The 24,526-nt window shown below is 45.1% G+C and overlaps 1 protein-coding gene across 3 annotated transcripts in view; it reads left to right on the plus strand.

Moving 5' to 3' along the window:
• The first annotated feature begins 11,825 nt into the window (after nt 1–11,825).
• The window catches only part of EFCAB2 (EF-hand calcium binding domain 2), a 60,703-nt gene continuing 48,002 nt past the window's right edge, over nt 11,826–24,526 (plus strand). Inside the window, exon 1 of one of the 3 annotated variants that reach the window (XM_070401226.1) lies at nt 11,826–11,926. In XM_070401226.1, coding sequence (XP_070257327.1) covers nt 11,911–11,926 — 16 coding nt within the window. In that variant the 5' untranslated portion in view covers nt 11,826–11,910. Of the gene's footprint in view, nt 11,927–11,981; nt 12,266–24,526 lie in introns of those variants that run through there. The other 2 variants (XM_070401227.1, XM_070401225.1) reach the window with 2 other exon arrangements.

The raw sequence follows: 24,526 nt of genomic DNA on the forward strand, positions 1-24,526 counted from the left end.
TAACTGCGTAAGAAAGTTCATAAGTCCCTGGCCGGGTAGCTCAGTTGGTCAGAGCATCATCCCCATATGCCAAGGTTACAGGTTCGATCCCTGGTCAGAGCACAGAAAAGAATCAACCAATGAGCCAAAACCGGTTTGGCTCGGTGGATAGAGCGTCAGCCTGCGGACTGAAGGGTCCCAGGTTCGATTCCGGTCAAGGGCATGTACCTTGGTTGTGGGCACATCCCCAGTGGGAGGTGTGCAGGAGGCCGCTGGTCGATGTTTCTCTCTCATCGATGTTTCTAACTCTCTGTCCCTCTCCCTTCCTCTTTGTAAAAAATCAATAAAATATATTAAAAAATAATAAAATAAAATAAAAATAATCCTTTCTTTAAAAAAAGAATCAACCAATGAATTCATAAACAAGTGAAAAAACAAATCAATGTTTCTCTCTCTCTCAAATCAATCAGCAAAAACAAATTTTTAGGTCCACAAGAACTTACAAAGCACAAGAACCAAGTGATCAAAATTACATTAAAATATTCTGCAAATATTTCTTCTAAGTACATCGTACAGTAGAAGGCTTGGCTCATCAGTGGAACATCCGGAATACTCACTGATCGTCCAGTCTCCTGCACGCAGTGCAGGGTGACTCATGATTTGTTTCTTCAGTCTGCCCAGCTAACTAGAAGAAAATGATCTGCAATATAAATCAGTTCTTTTTAAATTACACATGGAACTTAATGCTAAGCAAACATCATGTTGGGGGGCACTTCCTCCTACAAAACTGGTGAGACGTTGTTATCCCCATTGTGACGTTCCTGGTACAAAAATAAATACTCAATACATGTGAGGCCTCTTCCTTCCTTCCGCTCTAAGCTCAGCAGCCAGGTCTCCAATGCCTGCGCCAAACCAAAGGAGCTAAAATTTTTCCATGCAAACAACTGTAAACCTACTTTTGCCCAACCCCTGTGTCAATGTCTCCTAACAGGACTGTCCAGCAGCGGACGGTGGGGAAAACCTCACTGAAGGAGCCACTTGAGCAGGAGGAGGTGGGCCAACCCTCTTATAACTCCGTTGACATTCAGGGAAAAGTCAAAGTCAAAGTCACAGAGTCAGACCACCCGGAAGGACGCCGGCCTTTGACCTGGAAAGCATCTGGTTGTTCTCTCGGAGAACATCGTAGGCTTTCTGACATCTTCCCCGGGTGGCCTTAACCCAGACCCAGTGGGATGGAGCCTGAGAGCCATGGATTTCCCTTTTAGGGGTGTGCATGCATTGCTGCTCCTACATCACCTTTGTGGAGAGCAAGCAGGCAGGGACACACCTGCCCAAAGCTAATATTCTGTTAAACAATGATCAGAACTCACTCAGGAGGTTCCAGCGGACGTCTGAGGACTGCCGGGGGCAACAGACCCAACTAGAAGGTCTGGCAGTTGTTGAAGTGGCACATCGGGTTCTGCAGTCCCTTCCCGCCACTCAGATGGAAACCGCCCGGGTGGCAGTTCCAGGGGCAGCGTGGTGATCCTTTAACCAACACGCCTCTTCCACGCTCTGGGAGCTTTTCTCTTCTTTTCCAGGACATGAAGAAACTCAGAACAATAAAAACACCACGGTGAGTACCAGCTCTGTGCTGCCGCTTGTGCCACACGCTGTAGACGTGCCGAATACACTACACCGAGCCAAGATATCGTCAGGACACCTTGCAAGGAAGCATTCTTGTGCTCATTTGGTAAACAAAAAGGCTGAGGCTCAGAGAGGTTAGGTGACATGTTCAAGTTCACAGCGCTCGTGGCAGGGATAGGATTTGAACTCAGGACCCACTAGGATTGAGACCCACACTCATTCCACTTGGTACAGAATTATATATAGAGTCACAATGCTCTTGGTAAGGCAAGAAGTCTCTAGCAACACAGGATTTTTTTTTTTTGTCTGAAATGAGAAAATATATGAAAGCACATAGCCTGACACACAGTAGGCAATTTATTTATTTATTTATTTATTTATTTATTTATTTATTTATTTCTAAATCATTAGCTTACATCCTGGAACATATGCCGTGGAGTGGGATAGGCATACAAAGATATTCTTCTATAGGGCTTTAAACGGGGACAGCTATTATGTCTTTAAAAATAGCAACACTCACATGGCTCCCTAGTAAGTCCGTTGGCCAAATTAAAAATAGATTCTAAACATAGCAAGAGCAGAAAGTCAACCTCAGACACCAAGTCATGGAAAGCAGGGACAGTGGTTGCAACAAAGAAAGGAGAGCATGCATACACTGATTAGCATTTGTATAAAATCATTCACCTCCATTTCACATTTGGTCTATCCCTTCTCTACAGCAGAAAATACACAGATACGTGCATATATACATATGCAAATAAGTAAGCTAGGATATTTTTGTTGGCAGTAGCATCATTTAGAAACCTATCAATTTTGAGGCTTCCGGATAAGCTACAGCAACATGCATTTCCTTCAAATCTTTAGGTGGAGGAGAGAGGATAAAGTATAAACTGTTTGAGGTGGCCCTAGCTGGTTTTGCTCAGTGGATAGAGCATTGGCCTGTAGACTGAAGGGTCCCAGGTTCGATTCCGGTCAAGGGCATGTGCCAGGGTTGCGGACTCGATCTCCAGTATGGGTCCTGCAGGAGGCAGCCAATCAATGATTCTCTCTCATCATTGATGTATCTCTCTCTCTTCCTTCCTCTCTGAAATCAATAAAAATATATTAAAAATAAAATGTTTGGGGTGCAGGTGCACACATGGCTAGACCGTAGATGACTAGAAAGTATGGGGACAGAAGCTACATGCATGACGACTCCCTCTGAGCCCCCTACGTTCACAGTGGCAGACTTAGAAAGTTGGGTTAGCATTTTGTCCTGCCATTTGAAACCAGGGGGCTGGCTTGCCAGAGAAAAACTCCAACCCCTGTGGGAGGGCCTCGTCCCCAGCGCTTTCAGGAGAAAGCATGGAGCTTCGCCTCTCCTTTCGTCCCCTACTTCACACATGTCTGGAACACGCAGTTAGTTTTCTTTCGTTTGCTAGGTAGCTCCAGCTGTGGGTGTGATTACTTCGGGAGGAGCCATGAAATCTGCATCCTTACATCACAGCATCTTGCCCGGCCGGTGTAGCTCAGTAATTGAGTGTCAACCTATAAACCAGGAGGTAAGGGTTCGATTCCCAGTCAGGGCTCATGCCCAGGTTGCAGGCTCAATCCCCAGTGTGGGGTGTGCAGGAGGCAGCCAACCAATGATTCTCTTTCATCATCAACGTTTCTATCTCTCTAGCCCTCTCCCTTTGTCTCTGAAATCAATAAAAATATTTTTTAAAAAAAATCACATCATCTTATTTCACAAACATGAGGAAGATCATGATAGATGGATGTGTATTATAACTTGAACTAACGGCTCATTGCATCAAGCAAAGCTTTCCATGAAAATACAAATGTAAAAACAGATACCTCTGATGAGGAGAAAAGGGAACCACAGTTCCCTACTGATGGGAATGCAGACTGATGCAACCACTATGGAAGACAGTATGGAGTTTCCTCAAAAAATTAAATATGGAACTGCCATGGGACCCAGCGATCCCACTTCTAGGAATATATCCCAAGAAATCCGAAGCACCAGTCAGAAAGAATGTATGTACCCATATGTTCATAGCAGCACAATTTACAATAGCTAAGATCTGGAAACAGCCCAAGTGCCCATCAGTAGATGAGTGGATAAAAAGCTGTGGTACATCTACACCATGGAATACTATGCAGCTGTAAAAAAGAAGACTCTCTTACCCTTTGAGACAACCTGGAGGGACCTGGAGAGTATCATGCTAAGTGAAATAAGTCAGTCAGAGAAAGACAAGTATCACATGATCGCACTCATATGTGGAATCTAAGTAACAAAATAAACTGATAAACTGAGTGCGGAATCGCAGAGGGAAGGTGAGGGAGGGTGGGGGAAGGTGAGAGGTAATCAATCAAAGACCTTGAATGCATATATGCATAACCATGGACACAGACAATAGGGTGATGAAGGCCTTGGGGGGGGGGGTGTGGAGGGTCTGGAGGGGCCCAATGAGGGAAAGAAAGAGACATATGTAATACTTTCAACAATAAAGAACTATTAAAAATTTAAAAACAAAGAGAGAGAGCGAGAGAGAGAGAAAGAAAGAGAGAGAGAACCCAGTCAGGGAAGCAGTTCTACAGAATCGGGCAGCAATAGATTATTTGCTGTTGTGGCATAACCACGGCCGTGAGGAATTTAGAAAAAAACAAAAACAGCAGATACCTCTGGGGAATGAATGTTTGGGAAACTGAAATAAAACCACCCAGTGAATGGGTTTAATCAAAATACTTAAAGATACATTACAAACGGGTGTAACCCGCCACTTAGCACCTGGAGAAGACGCCATTGGTCTAGTGCAATGACACCCTTCCGTGGTGCTCTGGGTAACTGGTAATTGACCACATATTGGAGATACAAACCACTGCTGGGTACGCTGTGGTGCGGTGAGAGATTAGTGTGCACTGGACCTCATTTGAAGGAGAAAGTAGCTTTGGTGGGTGAGATTTTTCAGTTTTGTGGGTCAATAATTTAGCAAACTTAAGGACAACAACCCCCAAACCGAGACTGTAGCTTAAACCTACCAGCTCTAAAAGTATCTGGGCAAAGGAGAGCAGCTTTCATGTTTGCGGACTCCCCACTGTGCCTGGCAGGCTGTCCCTCATTCATACTTTATGCATACTTCATAAATATTTTCTGAAGACGGGTGAGCGTTCTTTCTCCACGAACGGGGAGGGCGGCTAAAATGAACAGGACTCCCACCCCCCAGGAGTTAGCAGCTCCCTTCCTTTTATTAGGATTGTGAATGTGTAAGAAGAAATGAGAGGGGCTAGAGAACTGGTTATACCCTTTACCAGTTAACCAGCTGTCCCTTGGCTTGCCCTGCCCCCTTCCCCCCCCATGCATAGCAGACTTTCCCTTTCCATCCAAGCCTTCCTAAAAATAACTTCCTTTCTCACCTCTCCTGTCACCAGGATTCAACCCCCGCCCCCAATCTCACACCTGCCCTTTTTAAAAATATAGCTGACCTGAAAAACAAAAAAGTATAACAAAAACCCAGCAAACCCTGTGAAGATGTTTTTTTAAAAAATATATATATTTTATTGATTTTTTACAGAGAGGAAGGGAGAGGGATAGAGAGTTATAAACATCTATCAGCTGCCTCCTGCACATCCCCTACTGGGGATGTGCCCGAAACCAAAGTACATGCCCTTGACCGGAATAGAACCTGGGACCCTTCAGTCCACAGGCCGACGCTCTAGCCACTGAGCCAAACTGGTCAGGGCTGTGAAGATGTTTTTAATCTTTGTCCGTTTGTACTGTTTTATTTAGTGATGGTCTCTGTGGCGGAAGGGGTTACAGACCCGTGGTCCAGGGAAGTTACTGGGTAATGTGAAACTTCATCAAGGAATTAGCTCCCAATTCACAAGAACGTTTAGTCTCAACGGATTGTTCTTCACAAGCATTTTGTTGAGGGTAAGTGGCCATGAGCACAGGCCGGGCCTGCAGCATCAAGGTGAGGCCCAGGACTGAGTAATTCTCTCTCAATTCCAAAGCTGCAAAGGGCATTGGAATCACCGATAACACAAGATAATAGTACAAATGTACTTTTCAGTATCTGTTTGGTGACAATAGATGTCAATTTTAAAAAATCCATAGGCAGTCCATCTATAACTATCTATTTATTTATCTATCCCCTAGGCTATTTTTCTTTCGTCCTATAGGAGCCACAAGGACTAGCATTGATCTGTGTCAATTCTGGGAAGGAAAATTAATGAGGTACTAGCAGTAATGGCGGGGTGAAGGAAGAGACACGGGTACCAGACACACCCTTTTACCATCTCAGAGGGAGTCAAGAATCATTGAGCAAAAAAGAAAAAGTAAAGAGAAAGAACTCATGGACACAGACAATGGTGTGGTGGTTGCGGGGGCCAGGGGTGGAGGGGGAGGAGGGTACAGGGGAGATAAATGGTGATGGAAAAAGGAAAGAATCAGGAACCACATCTGTAACCGTTTCCTAAGGTTCCAGGATGCTCATTGCATCCCCATTTGCTAATTTTATTGTCCTCTCTCTTTAGGTCAGCAGTGAAACCCTGAACATTTAAAAAGTGCTTTATCGTCGGCCTGCAGATTGAGCGGTCCCAGGTTTGATTCTGGTCAGGGGCATGTAGCTTGGTTGTGGGCACATCCCCAGTGGGGGGTGTGCAGGAGGCAGCTGGTCGATGTTTCTCTCTCATCGATGTTTCTAACTCTCTATCCCTCTCCCTTCCTCTCTGTGAAAAATCAATAAAATATATTTAAAAAAATAAAAAAAAATAAAAAGTGCTCTAGCCCTGGATGGTTTGGCTCAGTGGATAGAGTGTCGGCCTGCGGACGGAAGGGTCCCGGGTTCGATTGCAGTCAAGGGCACATGAAGGGTTCCAGGCTCACTCCCCAGTAGGGGGCGTGCAAGAGGCAGCAGATCAATGATTCTCTCTCATCATTGATGTTTCTATCTCTCTCTCCCTCTCCCTTCCTCTCTGCAATCAATAAAAATGTATTTTAAAAAATGCTCTATAATGTTATTAACCAATATCACCCCAATACATTCAACGAACAAATGCTCACCGGGTAGCAAGGAAAGGGGAGCTAGACAGATTGGGATGCCCCAGCCCCTTTCACATCCCCTCCTCACCCCATTGGATGGACAATGCCCCCTTTGGGAGACAGGGGAGCAGGCTGAGACCTTGGGGTTCGGTACAGGGTATCCAGGGTTAGATTCTGAGGCAGACCCTCAGGAGAGGTTTTGGGGGACTCAGCAGGAGAAAAGCCAGCTTTTCTATCTGAGAAGCAATTTGGGAATGTTGTCTTGGTTTCTTCACCTTTAATATGGGGATCATGTTAGTATTCTTCTTTTAAAAAAATATATTTTATTGATTTTAGAGAGGAAGGGAGAGGGAGAGAGAGATAGAAATATCAATGATGAGAGAGAATCGTTGATTGGCTGCCTCCTGCACGCCCCCTACTGGGGATTGAGCCCTGCAACCCAGGCCTGTGCCCTTGGCCGGAATCGAACCTGGGACCCTTCAGTCTGCAGACTGACGCTCTATCCATTGAGCCAAACCAACTAGGGCATTAGTATTCTTCTTATAGGGTTATTGTGATGACTAAGTAAGAGTCAGTAGAGCATAGTAAATGCTCCTAACAGTGTCACTATTGGTCTTAGAGCCATTAGAGCAGCCGTGGGAAAACTACGGCCCGCGGGCCGGATCCGGCCCGTTTGAAATGAATAAAACTAAAAAAAAAAAAAAAAGACTATACCCTTTTATGTAATGATGTTTACTTTGAATTTATATTAGTTCACGCAAACATTCCATCCATGCTTTTGTTCCGGTCCTCCGGTCCAGTTTAAGAACCCATTGTGGCCCTCGAGTCAAAAAGTTTGCCCACCCCTGCATTAGAGTCACACACCCTGAGGCTTAGACCAAAGAAATTAAATCAGGCCAAAAGTCAAGGGAAAGTCTAGATTGCCTTCTTGTGTCAATTGTTCAATCTTCTCCTTATCTCCATGTGGCCTCTATGTAACCTCAGATGGGGAAACTGAGGTGAGACAGAAGAAATAACACGTTCAAAGTCATATAGCTAATGAGTATTGGAATAAGGCTCAATAATGGGTCCGTTTACTTCCTAAGACTAATTTGCTTGGTTCTTCTATAGAGGGTTATCTCCTAATGTAAATGTTAACATAAATGAAACTTCATTTCAAAGATTTATTTCGGGAGCCAGAACTAAGAAATCATTCCAAAGCCTTCCACACTTTCCCCCTATTCCTCCCACTTAAGGAGGAATGGGTTATGTGAACAATTGTAAACGTTTATTCAGTCTCTGGATCAGCTCCTGCTCTTCACCTGCCTGGTCTTACTTCCTTCCACTATTTCTTCAAACAAGTTCTCTATCCTTTTCTGTCTCTCCTGGCACACCTGCTATTCTAATGTTACATTTCACATTGTCCCATAGCTCCCTTAAGCTGTCCTCCTGTTTTATAATTTTTTTTTCTTTTTGGTTCTCTGATTTTTTCCAACCCTGTCTTCTAATTCACTGACTCAATCCTCAGCTTCCCCTAATCTGCTGTGTATTCCTTCCAATGTGTTCTTTACTTGTGTTATGTCATTCTTTATTTACGACCGTTCTTTTCTTCATAGTTACTGTATCTTTTTTTCATGCTGTTCAGCATCTTTACCATCATTACTCTGAACTCTGTTTCAGATAAAATTTTTTTAAAATATATTTTTATTGATATCAGAGAGAAAGGGAGAGGGAGAGAGAGAAACAGCAATGATGAGAGAGAATCATTGATCAGCTGCCGCCTGCACGCCCCGCACTGGGAATTGAGCCCACAACCTGGGCATGTGCCCTTGACCAGAATTGAACCTGGGACCCTTCAAGTCCACAGGCCAATGCTCTATCCGCTTAGCTTAGCCAATAGGGTGTGCTCTCACTGCTCCAGTCCACTCCACCCTCCCTCTGCTGGAGCACAAGGTGGGTGGCTCCACAGGGAATTTTGTGCGTTGGTCCTTGAAGAGGGTGCCTGAATTTCCAGCCCTCCTTCCCTGGCACACAGCACCTGCTGCTTTCACAGCCAGATGTTATGTGGGTTCCCTTCTGAGTTCTGGTGCTCTCTGCTGGGGAGCCCAGCTTGGGGATTAGATCCCAGAGTTCTCAGCGGCAACCCCCACAGCTGCGTTATCTCTCCGGGACTTCAGTTGCTGTCTGTGGGCGCCTGGCCAGCACTTTTGAGCCTCCGCCCCTCCTACCAGTCTCTATGTGGTCTCCACTTTCGGTCCTCGGGTGTCAGGGTTCTTTCCTGCGAGTTTTCCGTTAATTATTCAGGAAGTTTTCCTGTATTTTAGTTGTAATTCCAGTTTGTTCCTGGGAGCATGTCCGTACAGCACCCACTTACTCTGCCACCATTTTCAGTCCTCCTGGTCTTATTTTCAATGAATCAAGAACAGAGATTCACCAAATTTGCTTAGCAATGAGCGTCCCTGAAAATGCGCCTGAGGACAGGAAATGTTTAAGTAATGGATTAAACAGTGACTTGCCGGGGCGAAGTGTTTTTAAGGGAAACAGAAAGAAACATGCTTTTGAAAGAAACAGATGCAGGAGTATGATTTTCCAAATGCTTTAAAGAGTTGTGGTTTCACCTGGCTGGCGAGGCTCAGTGGTTGAGCATCGACCTATGAACCAGGGTCCGGGCACATGCCCTGGTTGCGGGCTCGATCCCCACTGTGGGGCATGCAGGAGGCTGCTGATCGACGATTCTCTCTCATCATTGATGTTTCTACCTCTCTCTCTCCCTCTCCCTTTCTCTCTGAAATCAATTAAAAAAAAAAAGAGTTGTGGTTTCACTAAGATTTACTTAGAAGCTGCCCACAGAGCTGCAGTCTCAGCTTCCTGCTCTGGGCCTCCCTGCAAAGCCCAAAGGAGCTCTGGCACTGAAAACGGTCTTGTCCAGGGCCAGGAACGTCACACAATTCTCCCTATGATGACGGGACGGAACCTGCTGGAAGGCAGGCAGGCGAGAGAAGGTGAGCAGATGAGGGAGTCCCTCCTCCTCTCCTGCCATGCAACAGCCAGGCCTGTAGTTTAACTAGTTTTCTGGGCAGACAAGGACAACGTGCATGCCATTATCTGGTTCCCTTCGAGTCCCTAAGAGACCCTGCCAGTTGTTTTGGATGATGTTTTGAAGAAGTTAAAAAAAAAAAAAAAAAAAAAAGGTAGGGAGGAAGATGACTAATCGCCCCCAGAATTTTTGTCCTTGGCCTTCTTCTAGAAATATTCAGGTTGCTAAATGGACTAGAACAATGATATATTTATAAAGGAACAGAGTAAAAAAAAAAAAGAAAGAAAAAGAAAAAAGCAGCAGCGTAGCACTAGAACAGGGATACCATTATCAGCTTCCTAAGGATTAAAGAGAGAATAGAACAAAGTACTTAGAAAAGTTCTTTCTATTATCATTAACTGTAATGAAACCATACCGGTGTTCTGTTTGATTCCGATAAGGTTTTCCTTTTGAGATCACAGGGTAAAGCTACTGCATTCTGGGTAGGGGTAGCATCTTCCTCAAAGGGAAGACACTTCATGTGAAGTGTCCAGGAAAAGGATATGTCCTCAGTTAAGAAACTGGGTCTAGCGCTCAAGGAATCTAGACACACTCAAGGCCACTCCTGCTTGGTAAAGTTTAGGAAACAGCCAGGTGGAAACCAGGAAGGGGCCACAAAGTGAAAAGGGTGAACTCCATCCTCTAAAGCAGACCGTGTGTGTCATTGCCCGAAATGCTTCAGTTTTAACTTGTTCGTCCCACCTTCTTGTGTCTATAAAATCTTCCATTTTGGAAACTCATCAGAGCTTCCTTCTAGTTGCTGGATGGACTGCTGCTGGATTCATGAACGGTTGAGTAAAACCAATTAGATCTTCAAATGTACCCGGTTGAATTTTAACAAAACGAAGTCATTGCAAATCCATGTGAGAGGCTGTCTGATATGAATACAGGACGACAGAGGAAGAGGTTGTTGACAGGGAAAGCTTCAAATAGTGCCTGACCTTCAGGAGGTCACCGACAACCAGGAGGGAACAACATGTGTGAGTGTTGGGAGAGGGAGAGAGGAGGGAAAGGCATTCCAGAAAAGGGGAGCTGCGAACAGCACTGAAAAGGCACAGAGGGTAGGAAGTAAACCTGGGACCAGGGCCCTCCATGGTCTGTAAGGCAAGAGGGACTCTTTAAAAACAAATGACTAGACCAGAATGACTATGGAAGTTAAATAGAAATAAACGCTAATGATTATTTTCTCACATTTTGGGGTGTTATCCATTTACTGTACACAACTGTGTTCACTTGATATAAATATCTACCTTCTAATATGAGCCATTTTCTGATGATTTCGTCATTTGTATTCAGTTTCAAAGAGAATGCTGGTCACAGCACATGAGAATACCTTCTATATAAAAAACCTCATTATTACTAAAGAAGAATAATAGTTTGCTGTAGGGTTTAGTGGAGCGACTACAGAAACAGAATCAATAAAAGGGGCATAAAAACTTAAAATCATTGAATCCTAATAACTTGCCTTGGGAAGGCCTCTTAAAATGTAGTTAACAGTTTAGAAACTGTTCTTACGTAACATCATTTAAATTAGTACAAATACGCACTTACGATGACCTAAGATTAGTTTGACATATATTCATTTGACCCTCATCATTAGGCAAAATGATCCAAAAACCACTTTAAAGAGAAAATATTTTTATATTAGTGAACGTATCCTTAAAAAAAAAAAATGAGACCAAAACTGAACACCACGCTCCAGCTGCAAAGCTTCAGCAAAGCGGGGTCTAAAACTTCCCGGTCCCTGGAGGTCAGGCCCCACTTCACAGCCCAGCACAGCCTGACCTACGGAACCAGGATCACAGCACGGGCGCGCGGTGGTTGCTAGGAGAACCTTCTATTTTGCATCAGCAATCGCAGCCCTGACGCCGCCGCGCTCGCGCCCTTTCCACACGTGCCTCTGCATCCAGGCCCCTCTCCGGCTAACAGCAGCTTAATGGCTCCGGTTTCCTCCCGCACCCGCCCGTTTCCGTCCAGCCTCAGTTCTGGCTGCGCCGTCGCCGGCCTGGGAGCTGGCGGCGAGCCCGGGACGGGAGCAAACGAGGAGGCGGGAGGCGGAGTCCCCGCCCAGCCGCCCGCGGGCGCTGGGGGGAGGCGGCGGGGTGGCGGGGGAGCTCGGCTGCACCCAGCTCTCCTGCGTTTTAAAATCTGCAGTAAAAATAAAATCGAGCAACGCCATGTCGTCCCAACAGGAGGGGCGGGGAGGGGGGAGCTGTGATGTCTCCAAATGCGTCGGGAAGCAGGTAAAGGAGACGCGCGGAACGTGATTGAATAAACGCGGGCTCGGGTTCTGCAGGGGAAAGGCTGAAGCCGGGCCGCGGGCGGCGGACGGGACTTCAGGTCTCGCGGGAGTTGGAGGGTCGGGGCGCGAAGTGGGGGGCGCGCGCTCGGAGCCTCCCCCTCCCCCACCCCCCGCGCCCGGGGTCTTCGCCCCTCGGGATTCCGAGGCCGAGGCCCGTCAGGCTCCACTCGCCGCGGGGCGCGAAGGGGGGCAGGGCGCCGCGTCCTCGGGCCGCGACGGGCGTCTCCCAGGCGACGGGCTCCACACAAGATGGCGGACGAGAAAGAAAAGGAAAGCGCAGGTAGGCCGCCCTCGCCGCCGCCGCGACCCGGCCTCGGGAGGCGCCGGGGGGGGGGGGGGGGGGGCCGGGCCACCCCCGGCCTGGGGCTCCCGCCGCTGGAGCGGGTGACTGCGGAAGGGCCGCCTGCAGGGGACGCCGCCCCCCCCCCCGGCTCCCGCCGCGCCCGGCCCCGCCCTCGCCCCGCCCGTGCGGCCGCCGCCTCCTCCCTCGCAGGCCTCCCTACCCCCGCTCCGCGCCCTCCCTCTGGGACCGAGGCTCGGTGGCTGCGCGGGTTACTGCCGAGGCGCCGGGCGGGGCGGGCCTCAATGGCGTCCTCGCTCGCGACCGCGGGGACCCGACCCCAGACCCTCGCCCGGGCTGTGGGCCCCTGGCCGGCCCGGGGGGAGACTGGTCTGCGCCAACACCGGCGGGTCCTCTCCGGCCGCCCCGCCCGGCCCGGGCGACGGCTTCCGCGGCCACCATTTTGGCTCCTGGACGGGGACGTGGGGGGTGGGGGGGCGGCCCCGAGGTCACAGGTCCCCTCCTCCCCGGCCTCCGGCCTCCGAAATGCCGGCGCCGAGCCACCCGGCCGGTGTCCTCTCTTTCAACACAAAAACACGACGCAGTTCAATAAAGACGAAGCCCTGGCCGGTTTGGCTCAGTGGACAGAGCATCGGCCTGCGGACTGGGGGGGGGGGGGTCCCGGGTCCGATTCCGGTCAAGGGCACAGGCCCGGGTTGTGGGCTCGCTCCCCAGTAGGGGGCGTGCGGGAGGCAGCCGATCCATGATTCTCCTCGTTGATGTTTCTATCCCTCCCTCCCTTCCTCTCTGAAAGCAATAAAAATACATTAAAAATAAATAAAGACGAAGAGCTGACGGGGCGGGGACGCGCAGGAGCGCTGGGCGCGGGCACGGGCGCCCCCGGCGGTGGGAGGACGGGCGGCGAGGCTCGCGGCCGCGGGGAGGGAGGAGCCAGGACCCACGTTTATTCCGCGTTTATTCGCATTGCAAACCCGATCCTTGGTCGCCGACCTGCTAGTTACTCAAAAGCGATAGACTGTTTCTGTTTGGTGGTTGTCAGACTTGTCGCAAAAGTTACATAAAAAAAAGTAAGTATTTTAGGAAGGAAAAAACACTCTGCATTTGTCTCCTTTCTGGGTGCGTACGCCACACCGGCACCCCGTTTTTCTCAGCGTGGAGCCAAGTGTTTCAGGTTCACAATATTTACAAAGAGAAGACACCAGCTCTGAGAGCCATTGGTCAAGGCGATCCCCGGAAAACCAGCGGAGAGACACGTGAAATTGAGCCGAAGATCCCGCCATTGATAACAGGCTGTTCTTTTTTCAATGGTCCCCTTACCCTGAAAAGTCAGAATTGTTTTATGCATGTTACCTCTCCTAAAATGCCCTTATAATTTTATTTTATTTATTTATTTTTTAAAAGTATATTTTATTTTTTTACAGAGAGGAAGGGAGAGGGACAGAGAGTTAGAAACATGGATGAGAGAGAAACATCGATCAGCTGCCTCCTGCACACCCCCTACTGGGGATGTGCTGGTAACCCAGGTACATGCCCTTGACCGGAATCGAACCTGGGACCCTTCAGTCCGCAGGCCGACGCTCTATCCACTGAGCCAAACCGGCTAGGGCCCTTATAATTTTATTGTGCTGTTTTAAAGTATTACATCCTAATAAAATTATATACTTTTTAGATTAATTTTAAACTTCACAGAAAACCAAATGACTTAATTTTTTATTAAGTTCTTACTCATACAAATGGAAAAATTATTAGGAGAAAAATTAAGTAGATGGTGGAACTTTAAAAAAAAAGATTTGATTAGGTCAGCATGAGAAAATGCGCTGGATTAAGCTGCACATACAAGTTTTTCTTTACCTTTTCAAAAATAAAAAAATGGAAAGCTTTCCTGATTTTTCAGTTTTCAAACACAGTTTTCTATTTAAAATAAAGCCAGAGGAGGAAGCAAGTCTGTATAAGAAGTAAGGACTGTTAAAAAGCTGGATGTCAGGTGGGTGCAAGAGTTACTGTATGATGGCTTAGCAAGTTATGTCTCATCACTGGGGTGTACACCTAAAACTAATATAATAATGTATGTCAACTGTAATTGAAAAATAAAAGATGATATTAAAAAGAGCTGGATGTCATTCATTCAGTTGGTGCAGATATAATGCCTATCATATGGAAGGAATTTGGGAGGATACAAAGGTGAAAAAAAAGTCTTTTCCCCCAAGGAAGGTGAGATCACTAAGGGAAATCAGAGATCAGAAATGAAGGGGACAGTTAACTGGCTGAGCAGCCCGTGTGCCAGGTGCTGTGCCAGGTGTGCGACATCCCCTCCTGGTCTGTGGCTAGCAGCCAGCGTCACTGGGAGCTGGTCAGAAATGAAGGATCTCAGCCCTGACCGAAGCCTGCATTTTAAGAGATCTGCCAGTGATTCATATGCACATTAAAGTTTAGAAGCACTGTTATATGCTATATCTCATTTCTTTTTAACAATATTATGAGTTAATTATAATGCAATTTGAAGAGCATGATGAAATGAAGGTGTGTTGTCTGAGGATAAACTAGGGACTCATTTATGATATCATCTTTGTATGGACATGGACATTCCACTCCTAAATTTGATTTTCAGCTCTGAGGATTTAGAAATTACATGTAACCAATTAATCAGAATTGCCAGGTTTTGGGATTCACTCAAGCTAACTAAACTCATGAACAGGGATGTGGAAATCTGAGTAATGATTTATTAACGTCAGTAGGGTACGTTGATACACTGACTAGAAAGCTGATCTTTGCAAACTATAATAATGAAAATGTAATATGCCAATTAGGCTGGACGTCCTTCTGGAAGTCCTTCCAATGACTTTCCGGATGAAGCCCAGGTCTTGGGTGCTGGAGGGAAGCCGGTGCCCACAGCGGGTGAGGGGGTGGGAGGGGGGGAAGGAAGGCCTACTCTTCCACGAATTTCATGCATTGGGCCTCTAGTGTAATATAAAGTTTTGGGGAGGTGAATTTATATTGCAAAGGTTGCTTGATGAGCATAAACTCACACAAAAGAAAGGTTAATTTTGGAGGATATATACATGACTCTAAGATCCGGAGGGTGGGGACCATTTTCTGATCAGTTATCCTAAGTGTATTGCAGCATGCCCAGCACATGGTAGGAACTCAGTATTTGTTGAATTAGATCATTTAATTAAATGTGTTTATGTTTTAACCAAAGCATTACTTTCTTTTTCCCAAAAATCTATTCTATACCTGAAGTATATAAAACTACTTTTAGGGATTCCCCCCTCTTTGTTACAGGTAAGCTATATGCTTCTATTTCATGTCACCCAACAAAATTTTTTGAGAGCCAAGTATTCACTGTCTTGTCTTTAAAAAACAATTACAAAAGTCCTCTTTGTAGAAATAATGTTCTAAATAGTTCGTTCCTCTTGAATCTTAAGGGTTTTTTATTGTTGTTTTGTTTGTGTATTTGTTTTAAAGCTGAAAGGAGGATTACGTTTCTGAGTAGTCATCATATCCAGCTTTTCAACACTTAGGGATTAATCTTAATACAAGTATTGAGAATACAGGAGTGGGCAGAATTAAGTTTACAGTTGTAACATTCTTTTGAGTTAATAAAGCTATTGTAATAATCATAACCTGCATGTCTTTTTCATATGAATAAGTGTAAGCCTACTTTTGCCCACCCCAGTATTGGTTAGAAAAAGTTAACTCTACGGCAAGGGCTCTTATGTTCTATTTATAAAATTTTTCTATAAGATTGTGTATAATGAAGTTGCTATGCTTACTTGTAGTATTTTCGTGCTTTACCATTGTATAATTTAATTTTTCTGAGATTAAAAAATGTTGAAATGGAAAATCAGTGCAGATTCTTTGGATCTTTACATCTGATTTTATTGGTTCTGTCTCCTAGAGAATTTTATATAGGACTGGAAGGATCTTCTGTTTGTAATTCAAATCATCCCTAGGAAACAAACTGCTTAGAAATAAAATTCTAACTTTTGGCAGGCCAGTGAGCTTTGGAAGATATGTCATTTTTTTAGTAAGCCTCAAATACTCAAAGCTCTCTTTAGGATTTACTATTTTTGTTTTTACTAAAATATTCTTTGTTACTTTGCATGCTTTGATAACGTTGCTTGGTAAAGTTCCTCCAATATAGTTATTAACTCCTAGATGGAAAAGGTTTTACAAGTTTATCATCATCATTGTTATTATTTCTCTGTAATCATGCCATTCCCCTCAAAACTTAACATTTGGAAATCTAAGGTGAAAAAAAACAAATTACTGGTGAATATTATTTTTAGAAAAGGGAACTGTTGATAGTACAGAATATGGTATAGAATACTAGAAAAAGTGAGCTTTCGAGTAAGACCTGAATTTGAATTCTAGCTTCTCCAACCTCTATCTGATCTTAGCCAAGATTGTTAAACCTAAGGAACCTCAGGTCCTTCAAATGTAAATTGGGAATAATTGTATGTATTCATAATGTTGTTGTAATGGGGACAGTGTCTTTTTATTCATGTTTACATCCTCAGTACCTGCCACAATGCCTGACACTGAGGGATGCTGAATAAATAGGAAGGGAAGTGCTTGGTACATTTAGGGAATAGCTATTAGTAAATGTGTGACTTGGAATCTAGGGCAGTGATGGCGAAAACCTTTTGAGCTCGGCGTGTCAGCATTTTGAAAATCCCTAACTTAACTCTGGTGCTGTGTCACATATAGAAATTTTTTGATATTTGCAACCATAGTAAAACAAAGACTTATATTTTTGATATTTATTTTATATATTTAAATGCCATTTAACAAAGAAAAATCAACCAAAAAAATGAGTTCGCCATCACTGATCTAGGGGGTAGAAAAAGTTAAATCCAAGTCTTACCAACTATTGATCACATATGATGCATTTATACATATATTTGGGGCCATTTAACAAGTTTTGTCCCTGTTTTAGACTGATAAGTCTCTAGGTAGAGACTAATTGAAGAAGAAAACTAGCTTATTGAAATTTAACTTCTTCTAATTCAGAAAAACTGGACTTAAATTTATCTTTGATTAATGTATGAAAATTTGTCAAAAATTCCCTACTTAAAAAATCAAATGGACAATGTAATACCACTTCACACCCATTCGATTAGTTACTATAAGAAGTGTTGATGAAGATGTGGAGAAATGGGCAACCTTGTATATTGTTGATGGGAATATGAAATGGGACAGCTTGCCCTGTATGGTGTGGCTCAGTTGGTTGAAGCGTTGTCCTGTACATCAAAAGGTGGTGGGTTCCATTCCCAGTCAGGGCACTTACCCAGGTTTCCAGTTCCATCTTTGGTTGGGATGCATGCGGAGGCAGCTGATCGATGTGTTTTTTTTTCTCTCTCTCCCTCTAAAATCAATAAATAAAATAAAATGGTGCAGCTGCTGTGAAATACAGTATGGCAGTTCCTGAAAAAAAAAGAAAAGATACTGAATTACTGTATGATTTAGCAATTCCACATCTGGGCTCATACCCAAAATAATTGAAAGCAGGAACTCAGAATATATAATTGTATATCCAATGTTCATAACAGCATTATTCATAATGACCAAAAGATGGAAATAACTCAAGTGCCCACCAATGGATGAATGAACAAAATGTATTATACACATACAATGAAATATTATTTAGCTTTAGAAAGGAAGGAAAGTCTGACATGTGCTACCACAAGGATGAACCTTAAAATTATGCTAAGTGAATTGAACCAGTCACAAAAAGACAAGTACTGTATAATTTCACTTATTCGAAGTACCTGGAGTAATCAGACTCATAGGAACAGAAAGTAGAATGGCAGTTGCCAGGGGAAGGGGAAAAGGGAAGTTGTTATTTAATAGAGTTGAGGTTTTGCAAGATGAAAAGAGTTCTGAAAATGGGTTGCACAACAATGTGATTGTACCTAACACTTCTGAACTGTACACTTAAAAATGGTTAAGATGGTTAATTTTTTATATTTTACCACAATTTTAAAAAATCAAATGGAAATGTTGAGCACACCCAAAATGAAAAAAAAAAAAAAAAAATTGGTACATTGGCCCTAGCCAGTTTGACTCAGTGGATAGAGTGTCAGCCTGCTGACTGAAGGGTCCCGGGTTCGATTCCGGTCAAGGACACATGCCCAGATTGCAGGCTCGATCCCCAGTATGAGGCATGCAGGAGGCAGCCAATCAGTGATTCTCTATCATCATTGATGTTTCTCTCTCACTTCCTCTCTCTTCCTTTCTGAAATCAATAAAAATATATTTTAAAAAATTGGTATAGTGTTTTTGGAAGGCAATTTGGAAATTCCTATTTAAAAAGATGATATTCACATGCTGTGATTCTTTAATATACTGCTGGGTATTTTATCCTTAGAAGTATATTACTGAGTGTAATAAAGTAACTTCTTTTTTAAATGCAGCAATAAATTTGGAGCCAAAAACCAGGACTTGAATTTGGACACTGCTTTCCCCCCCAATTTTACTTGGGCATCTCATTTAATTCCTCTGAACAGTGGGAGAGAGAAGGGAGTTTGTGTGATGTTTTCCTCATGTTTACATTGGGGTATGGAACTTGGGGAGGAAGACCACAGAGGTAAAATGCTATTTTCTTCACATCATATCAAGGGTGCAGACTATCAATATAATTTTTATCACTGTTGATATTGACCTGGATCACCTGGCTGTAGTTTTGTCAGGTTTCTTCACTGTAAAGTTACTCTTTTTCTCCCTTTTCCATACTGGACTCTTGGAAGGAAGTCATTATGTAGAGCCCACACAGAAGGAGTGGGGAGTTTGCTCTGCCTTCTTGAGGACAGAGAATCTACAAAAATTATTTGGAATTCTTCTGCACAGATTTGTTTCCTGTCTCCTATTTATTTGTTTACTCAGTCATTCCTTTATGTCAGTGTAGACTCATGGATGTTAATTTATACTTAGAACTAGAGGCCCAGTGTGTGAAATCATGTGCGGGTGGGGTCTCAAGGCCTAGCCTGCGATCAGGGCCATCTTCTGCCCACTCGCCAGTCCCCAGTCCCACCCCGCCGCCACTCACCCCAGTTCCCCGTGGTTCCCCGTTTGCCATCCAGCAATTGGAGCCTGCAGGCTGGGGGGCGGAGGGGAGGCACCGAGAGGTGGTCAATGCACCTCATAGCGACTGGTTGATTGGTCGTTCTGGCCGTTATGGTCTCTGGCCTTTTATTATTTTTTAATTTTTAAAAAATATATTTTATTGATTTTTTACAGAGAGGAAGGGAGAGGGAGAGTTAGAAACATCGATGAAAGAGAAACATTGATCAGCTGCCTCCTGCACACCCCCTACTGGGGATGTGCCTGCAACCAAGGTACATGCCCTTGACTGGAATCGAACCTGGGAGCCTTTAGTCCACAGGCTGATGCTCTATCCACTGAGCCAAACCGGTTAGAGCTCTGGCCTTTTATTATATAGGATTGTAATTCAATGCTGCTTCGTTTTGTTGTTCAGATTGTCACAGCTCTAGCCAGTGGGAGCTCTTTCAGTGGTTTCTGTGTCCGTTTGATACAGGCCGAGTCAATGTATGGGCAAATACTGCAAGGTTCTTGATTAACACACTGTCCTGAAATGATTTTGGATGGCTTTTAGCTCTGCCCTTGGGCTCTGGGTTCCACCCTCTGTGTCACGCTCCTTTTTATGAGAGAGAGTACATGTTTTTAACTAAGCAATTTTCTAAACCTGTTTACTACCAATAGAATTTTTGGGAGTCCAGTTGTTTTGTTTTATTTTTTTTCATTTTATGCTGTCTTTATCCTCTTTCAGTCCATGCTGGAGCTGCAAATATAATTCTCTTAAAATCTTCATGAGTCTCTTATGAACCTTATTGTCTACTGGACAAAAGCCATATACACACATTTATTTGAGATAAGCCATTCTCTACTTTGGGCTTCTACTGAGATAGCTGAGAGATATTAGGCTTCTTTTGAAGCCTTCTTGTTTGATTAAAAGGATTTCTGAGACACATCCTTAAACTCCTAAGAGGTTCTTTTGCTAGTTTGTGTGGTGCCTGAGACTCTAGATTTGATCTTTCTGAGGTCTTAACAAAGGATTTTACAGTCGTATACTTTGTTTCATGTTTAAGTTGTGTTTTTCTGCCAGTGCCTCAAATTTGATTTTTGCCCAGAAGCCATTTCTTATCTTAGCATCTGTTGCCATCTGGAGAGGCAGGTAATTTCATAACTAGCAATTCATGGCTCCTTTTTGTTTAAGTTTTTCCTTTAGGCAATCTTTCTCCTCCATCCTATATAATAAGAGCTTAATATGCTAAATGTCCGATTGTCTGGTCAGCTGTTCAAACAATCAAAGCATAATATGCTAATGATATGCTAAGGCCACTCAACTGTTCGCTATGATGTGTACTGACCACCAGGGGGCAGATGGTCGACCAGTCACTATGATGTGCACTGACCACCAGGGGACAGACGCTCCGACTGGTAGGTTAGCTTGCTGTGGGGGTTGGGCCTATTGGGACTGAGCGAGATGGGCTAGACATGCCTTAGAGCCCTCCTGCGGTCCCTCCCCAGTTGGCCAACCTCCCATGTCTTTCCTGGCCCCAATCGTGCACCCGTGGGGTCCCTCTGCCTGGCCTGTGCCCTCTTGCAATCCCGGACCCCTCGAGGGATGTCAGCCAGTTTTGGCCCGATCCCACAGGCCAGGCCGAGGGACCCCATTGGTGCAAGAAATCATGCTCTAGTTGTATTATATGCAGCCAGAAGGAACCAAGGTGCACCTTTAGTGGTTTCCCTAGAAAATTTTTTATCTAGACCTTTAGTTTATCACGAATATTTTCTACTTCCCATGTGAACAGCATTTCTTCTGCTATTCATAAACAGGATCCCCCTCCACAGTTTGCAGTGTGATTTTCCTCACTTTCCTTTAAGCTGTAACCTACAGCATACTCAAAGGCCAGCACTTCCTGACTCTAAATCTTCTCCCACATTTTTTGGCATTTGTTATGGAAGCATCTCACTTTCAGGTACCAACATTCTCTATTATCTATTACTAGTGGCCCGGTACATGAAATTCATGCACATTAAAAGGGGATTAATTAGAGGAAATATTTTAATATTGCTGTTTGCCCTTTCTCTATAATAGAAGTGTCAAAGATGAAAGAAAATTAGTAAAATGTATATGAAAATCTTTCTCCTATCAGAGTCTGGGGTGCACCACGGGACCCAGAGTCAAGTCCCCGCCCACCCACGTGCACCTCAAAATTGCATGAGACCCAGACCCGACCGCCTCCCCCCACCATTGGGCTAGATCCAGACCCGGCCAGTCCCACCCTTGTCAAGCCCTGCCAGGTGGGGGGTGCAGCCTCAGGTCCCCTGGCCCAGGGTGGGGTTGCAGCCTGAGGTCCCCCAGCCCGGGCCTGGGCGGGGGGCGTGCCTTGAGGTGTCCCATCAAGCCCCGCTGGGTGGGGGGTGTGGCCTGAGATCCCCCGTCAAGCCCCGCCAGGTGGTGGATGTGCCTTGAGGTCCCTGGTCAAGCCCTGCCAGGCAGGGGGTGCAGCTTCAGGTCCCCCGGTCCTGCACTGGGAGGGGGGTGCGGCCTCAGGTCCCCTGGTGCTGGGGTGGGGGGCGTGGCCTGAGGTCCCCTGTTCTGGCGCTGGGGCAGGGGGCGCAAGCCCTGCCAGGTGGGGGAGTAGCCTGAGGTCCCTCGTCAAGCCCTGCCGGGTGGGGGGCGCAGCCTAAGGTTCCCTGCCCTGGCGCCAAGGTGGGAGGTATAGCCTGAGGTCCCCTGTCAAGCCCTACAGGGCGGTGGTGGGGGGGAGGCACAGCCTCAGGTCCCTGCTGATTGCTCATTAAGGCTCGTTTCGGGAACTCTGTCTCCGCTGTGGGCACCACCATCTTTGTGGTAGAGTGATGGTCAATTTGCATGTTCCCGCTTTATTATATAGGACTAGAGGCCCGGTGCACAAAAATTTGTGCACTGGGGGGGTGTGTGTCCCTCAGCCCGACCTGTGCCCTCTTGCAGTCTGGGACCCCTCGGGGGATGACCACCTGCTGGCTTAGGCCCGCTCCCCAGAGGATTGGGCCTAAGCTGGCAGTCAGACATCCCTCTGGCAGCCCGGCAGCCCTCGGGGGATGTCCACTTGCCAGCAGGAACCAGACCTAAGCTGCAGTTGGACATCCTTAGCGCTCCTGAGGAGGTGGGAGAGGCTCCCACCACCACCACTGTACTGGCAGCCGTCTTTCGGCTCCAGCTCTGAGGCCCAAGAAACCAGAAACACCAATCAAAATGAATATATGCACCCCTATGTTCATAGCAGCACATATTTGGAAATAACCTAAGTGCCCATCAGCAGATGAGTGGACAAATACTTTTTTTATAGGACACCCTGCTCATTCCTTTTTCTTAACTTAATCTCCGCTTTCTCTTGGCCTACCGCTTCTTTTGGTGCCATTTCAGAGTAAGGACTATTCATTCTCCCATGTCTTTTTGCCTTGAGTAGAAGTTGAATCAGCCCACTTCAAATTCTAAATTAATTGCTTTTTCATACTTACATAAAAATTCTTCCTTTGAAATTTGTTCTTCTTCACCTTTTGCCTACTGTTTGTTGATCAAAGCCGTTGCCATTTCTTTATCAGTTTTCTGTTCACTCCAAATTCCACCATCATTTTGTATGACTTCGGTGACTAGGTAGGCCATTCATCCAACACAGTAGTTTCATAATTCTTTATTCTTTCCAACTTCAGTGATCTTCATTTCCATTCTTTTTTAACATCTTAGTCTCTTATCTAGATCCTGTGAGACACTTTGAAATCCTGACTCTTTTATATTATCAACTGACCACAATCTCCCAGCTTTCCAGTGGTGTTCTGTTTCCTTACATAAATTACCTGCTGTTGAACCTTATCAAGACCTCTGGTTTCTTCAATCCTCCTCTCTCTCCCCGTCCCAGTTTATCAACCAAATGAAACAGATAGTGGCTAACATAAGTAGAAAAGGAATTTATTAGAAGTTAGCAGGGAGCTCACAAAATCAACAGGGAATCTGGAGAATGAACTTGGACAACACAACCACCACAAACCAAGGAGGTTGTACGGCCAAGGTCATGCTACAAGGACAGTTTGGTTAATTTTCTACTGCCGTGCTGAAACTGGACAACCAATGGGACCAGGCTGCCTGTCACTATTTAAGCCAATTAAGCAGAGACAGGGTTGAGTCATATATGAGTGTTTATTCCAGTCCTGCCGGCAGCAGAGAACAGCAGGTCATCCATCAAAATCTGCTCTGCCCCCTCCATAAGCCAGCTGCTTATATTCGGTAGGAGAAAGATTACATGGGGAAGTAGGCACGAGGAAAAAAAAAATGGGCATAATGGTTACACGTTACAGGCCATGTGGGCTCGGGCAGGCCATCGTTATTTGGGCAACAATGTTGTTAATCTTTCTGTGATAATAGGCAGTTCTTGGATGAGAATGGACCCCATTCCAAGGTTGACTCCCAGGTCCCAGGGGTGTTCAACCCCCAGCCAGGTTAGAATGTGCTTTCTCTCTATTTTTTTTAAATCTGTTTTTATTTATTTCAGAGAGGAAGGGAGAGAGAGAGAGAGAGAGAGAGAGAGAGAGAGAGAGAGAGAGAGAGAGAAAGAGAAAAACATTAGTGATGAAAGAGGATCGTTGTTTGGCTGCCTCCTGCATGCCCCACCCTGGGGATCAAGCCCGCAGCCCAGGCATGAAAACTGATGAAGAAATGCCAAGGAATTGAACCATGAGCGCTTGATTCATAGGTCAACACTCAACCACTGAGCCACGGCGGGTGAATGTGCTTTTTAAAATCAGAATAAAACAATCATGGTTAACAGAGCATGATATTTCTTACAACTAATAACTAATCCCCAATATTCTATTTCTGTCTCTAACAGTACTGCTGCCCTTGAACTAATGTTAACTAAATTCTTGCTGTTATTGCTTTTTCCATCCCCATATGTAATTAAAAAACTCCCTACTTTTTTGTATTAGCTCCTTAAAATTCAAAATCCTGCGCAAGAATATTGATTGGCTGAGCCTGGGTCACGCTCCTATTCCTTTACTACCCGAAGACTGGGAGAGGGAAGATCTATCCTTTTTAGCTTCTTCAGTGAGATGACATTGTATTCTGCTAATACACACAACAGGAATTCCCTCAAAATAGGAAGTAGTTAGATCCTGGTTGCCAAAAAAAAAAAAAAAAAGGAAAAGGAGAAGAAGAGGAGGGGAAAAGCAGGAGAA

Source organism: Myotis yumanensis, unplaced genomic scaffold, assembly GCF_028538775.1.
Source record: "Myotis yumanensis isolate MYYU_CA2020_CCGP unplaced genomic scaffold, mMyoYum1.0.hap1 SCAF_22, whole genome shotgun sequence".
Lineage (NCBI taxonomy): Eukaryota > Metazoa > Chordata > Mammalia > Chiroptera > Vespertilionidae > Myotis > Myotis yumanensis.